General features: G+C 41.7%; 1 protein-coding gene across 1 annotated transcript in view; it reads right to left on the bottom strand.

The window, feature by feature from the left end:
- Positions 1 to 356: 356 nt before the first annotated feature.
- Positions 357 to 9,333, bottom strand: part of LOC104523220 (polycystin-1-like protein 2) — a 42,319-nt gene continuing 33,342 nt past the window's right edge. Inside the window, 8 exon segments of the mRNA XM_010165740.1 lie at positions 357 to 467; positions 1,299 to 1,430; positions 2,608 to 2,709; positions 4,083 to 4,293; positions 6,465 to 6,625; positions 6,969 to 7,096; positions 8,004 to 8,137; positions 9,153 to 9,333. The exon segment at positions 9,153 to 9,333 is cut by the window's right edge and continues 135 nt beyond it. Coding sequence (XP_010164042.1) covers positions 357 to 467; positions 1,299 to 1,430; positions 2,608 to 2,709; positions 4,083 to 4,293; positions 6,465 to 6,625; positions 6,969 to 7,096; positions 8,004 to 8,137; positions 9,153 to 9,333 — 1,160 coding nt within the window.

Here is a 9,333-nt window from a genome sequence, read left to right as displayed (position 1 = left end):
GCCGGCGGCGGGGCGGGGGGGAAGCAAGGCGGTCTGAGGGGGCCGCCATCTTGCCATGGCGTTTGCTCGGTAGAAAGCGAGTGGATTTAGTCAAACGGTGCAACAAACGCTCAGTGTTTATTAAATACAGGTGCTAAGTCTGCAGGAAGCGCATGTGGGACACTTTATCTTAGGTTTAGCATTATTTCTTAGCTACTACTACAAAATTAACACATCAGCAACAGTTAATTGGTTGAACGCCACCGCATTTTAGTCAGAAGCCGTGATACCTAAGTAGCTACTGCAGCTGATAGTTGAAAAGTAAAGCTTTCACCCACAAAGTAACTTTGCACTGTGGTTATTTAGTTGTTGACAGGTTATTCCAGTTGATCGTTAGTGACTTGCTTCTCTTCCTTCTTGCATTTAATCCCGAAGAAACTGAAAATTTTCATTAACATTAGATCAACAATCTCCTCTTCTTCCGAAGCCTAAAATAACAACAAGAAGTCAGTTACTCGGATGTACAGACCACAAGCGGTCACAGTCTCTGCTGTAGCCAGAGGAAGTTGCAAGAGAAAACCTTCACTTGAAGTGAAATAAGCCAACTTTCAGTCTACGCAGAGCACAGGAAACTACCAAAACAAAACGTCATGCCAATTTTTTTATCAAGACAAAAGTCCCAGATGAGCATGGACCTTACAGGAGAAGGTTTGACTCTGTCAAAGCCCATGGAAATCTTGTTACGGGAGCCTGGAGTTTGCTTGCCAGCTACCATACAGCTGGTGGTACATACAGTGAGCTACCCACCTTTTATAGATTGAGTAAATGAGAAAGACTAAATATATCCTGTTTTCTACTGACCATTATCCTTTGTTTTCGCCTCCCTTGACTTTATTTAAAACGTGGAGGAATTCTGGGCGGTACTGGAGTACTAAGCTGGATTTTACACCGTGCTATCAATAGCTTGAATGGGGTAGGCACTTACTGTGGCATTTTTAAAAGGAGCTGTAAAGTCCTCATGGCATTTAGTAGAAGTTTTGGCACTGATTTCAGTGGAGCTGGGCACAAGTCTAAGATTTTTTTTTTGCTGGATTTAGTATGTGAACAGAAGGCTACAAATCAGATCTTGTACTAAATCTGAACAGGGACTTGTATGAACAGGAATAATGTAAATCTGGAAAATCTGAAGTGTGCTTTCTGAGTATATGTTGACTTCTTAAGAGTTGGACTGAGTTTCATCGAATGGTGGAATACCTAAATCATGAATAAGCACCGCACAATAAATGTTAAAAATGGGAGGAGAGCTTAGATGAACGCACCTGGTAGTGCTTTTGCTCCTCACTAAAAGCAACCAGAATCACTGAAATGAACAGATTCAGTACCACAAAGGTCATGAAAATGATGCAGGATCCAATTAAGAATGAGCCCAAAATCGGATTGTAGTCCAAGACCTGTAGTATTACAAAGGTAAGATATAATATTTTTATTGTAAAAAAGAAAAAAAACCACAAAATCCAAAACCAACACATAAAAGCAACATACATACAAGCAGTTAAGACACAATAAGGAATTTGTCTCTGAAAATCCCTGTGGCTAATAAATTGTGCTATATTTATTATATATATATATATATATATGAATTTGCTCCTTTAGTCTCCTTTCCTGTGTTGATATGATATAGTACAAAGGTGATAGAATATTTTCATGTGATACATGAATATGTGCAATCTTTGGGTTTTTTTAACTATTTGCATTCAATTGTAATTATATGAAAGTTTCACATGAAAATTGACAAGCCTGGAGATGTGTTTATCCACAGAACAGCTGAAGCTCCATCGTGCCTCACCTTTCAAATGACAGCTGAAATCTCTGTATGCTTTTATTTTATTTTGTTGTATGCTTTACAAAGAAGCCAAGTCAGACTGTCAGGGACATGTAAGCTAAGGGTTGTGTAACAATCCAAAACCCTATTTTTTGTGTAAGCTGTAATGTAGGAATATATTTTCATGATTAACAACAAGAGTGGGATGTAGAGGTGAAAAACTTAGTGCCCAATTACAGATCTTCAAAGCTCCCCATACCCTGTTGGATCCATGGTTTAAAAATGCCTATCAAGGAGGACTTCGCAGTCAGAGATGTCTGAGAACTAGCTTCATCCACAAAGGATGCTATTCAAAGGATATTGTAATATTTGAAAGAACTTCATGCAAAAGTAAAGAATAACATAACATGAAGTTCCCTTGTGGAAGGCCTTGCCTTTCTTGGGAAGCTGATGTGTGTGTGTTCAGAACAAATGCAGGGCATCGCTCACGTTTCTGTCTGTAGCTTTCTAAGGAAATGGTTCAAAACTTTCTGTAGCCAATAAGTAACATATCTAGTTAAAATGCGAGGACCTGTCTCAATGAAAGGTTCATTATGAGTCTACTGATGGTCAAAATGGGATGTGAGATACATTTCACTTGGTGTCTTTTTCTTAATGAGAAAAGGTGGCTGCTTTAGGAAGCTGTGGAGCTTGCGAAATTAGATTAATGTTTAGCACTAATTGAAAGCCTTTCTGTTTGCTGGGTCAAAGCATATTTTGATGCTAATTATACAGTGGTAAACTTCTCATAATCAGAGAGGTGGTACCTCCTCATAGTTGAAGATTCCCAGCTGAAGACTGACCATGGTCTCTGCTGAATCAAAGAGAGTTTTGTAAGAGTAGAGCTTCCAGCCAAAGATCAAGTTGTTCTGCAGAGGAAAGAAAGTGTCTCTTGTGTCATGACCAGACTCCTTGCTGCAAAACCAGCTCATGGCTGCTGTGCTCACGGAATGCCCTTCTAGCTCGTCATCAGAGCCACGAAGCTTTTTTTGTGTTTTGGGGAGTTTTTTTGTTGTTATTGTTTACAAACAGGGGAAACACCAGACAAGGTCACAGAAGACTAACCTAGAGCTAAGAACTGGATTCACACTTTCTGAATGTGTTTACTTAGATAAAAGTAAGACTTTTTATCATGGACATGTCTTATATCTCCTTAACTTTCCACTAGATACATAATACACGACAAAATCATGAAAGTAATTTGTTCCACCTCCTAGGAGCAGATTTATCCCTGCATAATTGACCAAATTAGTCATAGTCACAACCACTTGCCTTTCAGTGCACAGACCCTTCCAAACAGGCAACCCCCTTGTTTGCCCTCCATAACCAAGGTGTTGTTTTCTTCATTTATCTCTTTTGGGGCTACTGTGTCTGATTTCAGTGGGGGCTGCTGCAGTCTCGCCTTTTTCTCCATCCCTCTGCCTCTTTCTTTCACAGCTCCATCACTTGCATGATGTGACAACAGGCTGGGTCATCAAACTGATCTCATCACTTATTCTACCCGTTAAGTTTGTGCCAAACCAGTGGCTAAAGCTATGCAGTTACTAGAGTGTCAGTTCTGGAGGGAGGGATGAGGAACGTGAAATGAGGCAGTGTGAGCTGCAGCAGGTCCCCTTTGTCACAGGACTGCCCGTTACCGGACAGTTTGGATTTGGGCTCGGGTGGTTTCCACTTTTTCTGTGATTTTGCAATTGAGATGCGCTGAATTTCCTGCATCACTCTGCCAGAAGATTTACACAAAACATTTCAGCTAAAACAGTAAAGATATGTAAATAGTTGCAGTCCAATAATTCTTTAATCTCATTAGAATGAAAATATAATTTCATTTGCATAGTAAATATTCCTGTAATAGGCAGAAGAAGAATTATTTCCCACTTAAAAACTAGCCGAACAGAAAATGGCACTTGCTGCACTCTCCCCAATTTAAGCTTTATCCAGAACGTGATTTTTCCTTCACTTTGTTCTTTGCCACACACCTGTTACACACGGAGAATGCAGTTTTCATCTCAGTGTTTGATTTTTGTACTACATTTCAGTTTGCAAAGAATAGACAAGTGGATATTTTAACTTCACTTTCACTGATACTGAAGAACTGGGCTCCAAGCTGCTAACCTAAGATTTAGATAGCGAGCTTGATTCTGTTTTGTACTTCAAAGTCATTTTGAGCGTTCAGAAATAACTCATTTAACCTGACAGAACCTGGATGCAGACTGCAGACAATAGAAACCACGCTGGTACTCACAGCAATGGAGTAAGCGAGGAACATGATTGCAATAACAGTGATGAATCCAGAGATATCACCCCAAGCCCTCCTTAGCGTTGAAGTGATCATGTTTAGTTTGGGGTTGAGCCTCAGGAGATGCCACAGTTTCACTGTGGAGAGAAGCACTAGGAATGCAATCAGGTAGCCAAGAACTGCGTCAGCTCTTGCTGTTTCATTAAAGCTTACACAGCTGTTGGGGGAAAGAAAAAAAGAAAGAAAAAGGTAAAAGTAATAAACCGTGCACGGGGAAGCCTTGGAAGTGCATGAGTGAGTGTGCTGGGAAAGCTCGTCACTCTGTCCTTGTTTTCAGGGGACAGCTGACTTGAGTTCTTGCTTGAATGTCCCCGTCTGTACTTCCTGCTGTGTGCACACAAAAGCTCTGTTCTACATGGCAGAGTTTTTTGCAGTAGCATTCACTAGAGTTGGGAGAGGGCCTAGGCTGCAGCCCAAATCCTGCTCACTTTTAGCAAGTCAGTTTAAAGGCGGTGAATGCAAACTTCCTATCGAATTCTGACCCTTAGAAAGGTTCTTCCGTGCGTGTGTGTCTGAAGAGGACAGTGTTACTGGTGCTGTGCAGCTAGCAGGGTGCACTGGCTCTGACAGGATTCACTGATTTCCAACAAGCTGTGTGAGAAGGTCCTGTAAGGATTGAAGGCAAAGATTGGAGGTCAGAACTGTGATCTGTGACTGAGATCAATCAAGTCTTGATGTTAGCTGACAAAAAAGCTTGGCAATACCTACATTTACCCTTTATAAAATCACAGAATCACAGAATGTTGGGGATTGGAAGGGACCTCGAAAGATCATCCAGTCCAATCCCTCTGCCAAAGCAGGAACCTAAACGAAATCACACAGGAAGGCGTCCAGGCGGGTCTTGAATGTCTCCAGAGAAGGAGACTCCACACCCTCCCTGGGCAGCCTGTCCCAGGGCTCTGTCACCCTCACTGTAAAGAAGTTTCTTCTCAGGTTTAAGCAGAACCTCCTGTGTTCCAGCTCACCCCCTCTGCCCCTTGTCCTACCATTGGGCATCACTGAGAAGAGCCTGGCTCCATCCTCCTGACATTCACCCTTAACATATTTGTAAACATTAATGAGGTCACCCCTCAGTCTCCTCCAAGCTAAAGAGCCCCAGCTCCCTCAGCCTTTCCTCAGCAGGGAGATGCTCCACTCCCTTCATCATCTTCGTGGCTCTGCACTGGACTCTCTCAAGCAGTTCCCTGTCCTTCCTGAACTGTGGGGCCCAGAACTGGATACAATATTCCAGATGCAACTGGAATACAACTCATAAAGGTAGCACATTGTTGGTAACGATTGTGTTTCTAACAGAGGTGACCGCAAAAAGCTTTTATAAGTGGTGTGTGCTAGTACAGCACATGATGTACACCTGTATGGATGCACATGCTGCATCATGGAACGTAGCTGTCAGGTTAAAGGAAGTGTTTGTTCTTCCCTCTTCATCTGGAACACTGAGCTCAGTTTTGGGCTCCTCAGTGCAAGGAGGACATTTTGTCCCGTGGAGGGCCACTGAGATGGTTGAGAGTCGGGGTACAGGGCATGTGAGAGAAGGATATGGGAGCTGGGTTTGTTCAGCCCCAGGAAAAGAAAGCGAAGGAGGCCTCTAATTGCTGTCTCCAGCTACCTAGTTGGTGGTTATAGAGGGGATGGAGTAAGACACTTCCTGGAGGTGCAGGAAGAAAGGACAAGAGAAACAGCCACAAGTTGCAGCGAGAGGAATTCCAGCTGGGCATGAAAAAAGCTCTTTTTTTCTCCCACAGCGAGAGTGGTTCAGCACTGGAGCAGGGGTCCAGGGAGCTGTGGAACCTCTGTCCTTGGAGATACTCAAAATTCAACCAAACAAGGCCCAGACCAACCTGATCTAACACCAAAGCAGGAGGTTGGAGCAGAGACCTCTTCCTGAATTATGATGTGATTCTATGACCTTTTTCCTGTGTGTTTGTTTTATAACAGATGTTATAATTTTCCATTCTGTATAAAATAAGCCATTATTGTCCTCTAGCCAGTGGCTTTTTACAGCAAAGAATGAGGCAGATTATGTTCTATCTGGATGGATGTCCTGTAGCAGAAAGGCTTGGGAATCAGAAGAGGGCGATGCAGACAGGGAACTAGGAGCTAGGCTCGGGACCTTGGTGCTCAAGTTTGCTGGATGTTATTAGAGTAATATCAGAAGAAAATCCTTCTGCTGACACACATCTAAGCCCTCAAATACATGTTGCATGAATAGAGCCATACAGGGTAGCCTTGTCTAGCACAGACAAGCTGCTGTCTGGGAAGAGGAAAAATAGGTTTGTTTCTGCATAAGTAGCACTGACAAAGGATGGACTAACTGGCATTAGTACTTACTCCTCTTTGTGTTCCTGGTAGTAGCTGATGTCTCGGGTCCCCAGGATTGTCCTCTTCACAAACACTGACAGGGCACTCCAGCTAATCAGTATAATGGCCATCTCCAGGAGATTCCACTTGCTCTGGAAGTATCTCCATCTCAGAGCCTTCATCAGTTTTCCCTGTGAAAAGAGGAGTTTTACTGTTTCAGTCTCGTGACTCCGTATCATACAATACACCTCTAAAGATTAGGGCTGTCCTCTCCACGATAAAGCAAACTCCTGCACATCGATAAAACTACATCTTGCGCTAATTTCTCATTATCTTTCTCAAAAGGAGCATTCCAGCCAAATAAAAGGTTGTCTTCCCATTATTTACTACAGGTACAGTACCTGACTCAATCTTTCATTGGTGCAAGTCAGCAGCAGCACTACTGAAATCAAGTACAGTCCTAAAGCTTTTGTAAGTGAAATCAAAACCAGACACAAGGTGATGCTGTCAGCTGAGCTTTCCATTCAGTCTCACCTGTACTATCATGTAGTACACAATAAAGAGGAAATAAATTACTTCTGCTGCAACCACAAAGATGTGGAGGCTGTTGGTGTAGGGGTAAAGCCGGACACTCTGCAGCTCTGCGCTTGTGAAGGCAGCCCCTAAAAAACAGACAGTGTTCACCTCAGTGCTCTAATAATGACATTGTGGTGTTCATTCAAACAGTGTAGTTCACTAGTGAGACTTCTGCACTCATGTTCACATCAATGTGAGACTGAATCCAACCATCAAACTAAGATTTAGACTTGATTATGTGAGTAGCCTTAGAAGTGTTGTTTGAAATTTTCCTCAGATAGGAATTTCAGGCAGTCGATGGCTTTGAGGTGCTAGTGCTCTCTTGTGTGATAGTGTGATCCTGATCCTCGCAGGGCTGCGTTTGGATTGGACTACAACTGCAGAAATGTAGCGGGAGGACCTGGAGATGTAAATCTGAATCTGAAAAGAAAATGAGCTCAACTTTTTGGTCTGGTTTGGGCATTTTCCAGTATCGGGACAGATCTGAGGGAGGCTACTGCTCAGATTCCATTTTTTTTTCTATGGCCTTCAAACCAGCATCTATTTGCTTTATTGTATCCAGATTATGTCTGGATGTTATGTATTATTACATGGCTATATTTTAGAAATCTCCTGGAACAAAAGAGATGAACTGTTATTTGTACTTTTTGTCTCAATATTGTGTTGATTAGCTGAAATTATTAGAAAACATAATTTTTCTTGTTCCTGTTGTGTAAATTCTGGAGATTAAGTTTCAATACCATGTTTTCTTCATCAGCAGATGACCATAGCATAAGCAAACATAAGATATTCCATTATGGTCTCATATTTCTGTGATGCTACATTTTTAAAAATTGTTTATAAATTTTTCATTGGTTCTGTCATTATTAGATTTATTAAAACATTTCTGTTTACTGAATCAAGAACTAGGTAAACACTGACAGCATGTAAATCTGCACTGCAGGTGCATTGCTTGCTGTTTTCAGAAGTGTGTCACTTAAAAAAGGTTCTCACCTAAAGCATTGGTTTCAAACATCAGGCTTACAATGCAGAACAGGTTCACATTGGCGTTGTAGACTGTAAATTCCACAAACACTGCTCTTGTGAAGGTGTCCAGCCAGATGTTGTTGAAAAGGTACTGGAGAATTCTGCCAAAAAATGAACAGCCAGTGATCTGACTCATACAGGAGAGAGACAATATTACGTGGAGGAGGGGAGTGCTTGGATATTATCAGAGAAAGAGTAAACCAGAGGTAAGATGTTCAAGAGGACATCTGGTCTAAGTCTGGAGATAAGGGATATTTGTACTGTCCCTCTAAGTTTCTTTTTGGCTCCTCTGGAGAAGCAGGTACCAGAGGAGCCAAATCTGGTGCCTCTTAAATGCCTCAACCATTTACCTCATCTAGATTCCTGTGTACGTTATCTGTAAGTTTGGATCTCTCCCCTGTGGGATACTGCTTCCTGCTCATTCATTTCAAGTCCCTTATCTGCCAGATTCTTTTACAGTCCTGGGTTTCAAGGCCTCATTTTCTATTATTTCACTTTAAAAAGTATTCCCTGTTACTATTCATATTCACACACAGGAGATTGCTTTCAGTACAGTTTCACTAATTCTCCTCTTTTAAGGTAGATACAAAATTGACTGCAAGGATCTAGGGAGTAAAAGCACTAGAGAGAGACAGAGAAGCTTCACAGCTCTTACTATGATATGAAAACAGGCAAACATAGCATAGTTCAAGCATAGTAACAAGATAACATGATTAATGTAACACAACAATTATTTTCTCACAACCATTGACATCCCCTTATAAAATTCAGGATTTTATAAATTAAAGGCTAGACTAGATCCAACACTGCATTAATACATTGATAGGATTGTTTTATTAGTTTTTCAACATTATCTATTTCTGCAGCTCTGTAAATCTAGAATCCATCATGTAAGTTAGGAGAAAAAGGTTCTAATTTTGGATCCTGGTTGTTACCGAGCTTGGAGCAAGATAAAAGGAACATAAAATACAGTGATGGCACCACAGTAATATCTGCAATATCCAGCACAGTGCACAGCAGGAGAGCTCAGGATGCAATCTGAAATGATTCTTAAATAAAGAGCATAATTGATGCTACAGCAGAGACATTATTAATTTACAAGAATACAAGTGGTACCTGGAGGCATTCTTGGGGTCTGTTCCCAGGTGAATCACATATCCCCCTCCCCTGTAGATGGCAAGTTTCCCCCAGGTGGGGTATCCTCTCAGTTTGGACTGACTCTGATACTGCCATGCTGAGCTCAGGTCAGAGGAGTTATTGAAGACCGAAGTATTCCAGTGTTCCCCATAATCTGATG

This window comes from Antrostomus carolinensis, unplaced genomic scaffold (assembly GCF_000700745.2).
Source record: "Antrostomus carolinensis isolate BGI_N321 unplaced genomic scaffold, ASM70074v2 scaffold44, whole genome shotgun sequence".
In the NCBI taxonomy this organism is placed as follows: Eukaryota; Metazoa; Chordata; class Aves; order Caprimulgiformes; family Caprimulgidae; genus Antrostomus; species Antrostomus carolinensis.
The sequence above is the reverse complement of the archived record's forward strand: the minus strand, read 5'-3'. Positions and strand labels throughout refer to the sequence as shown.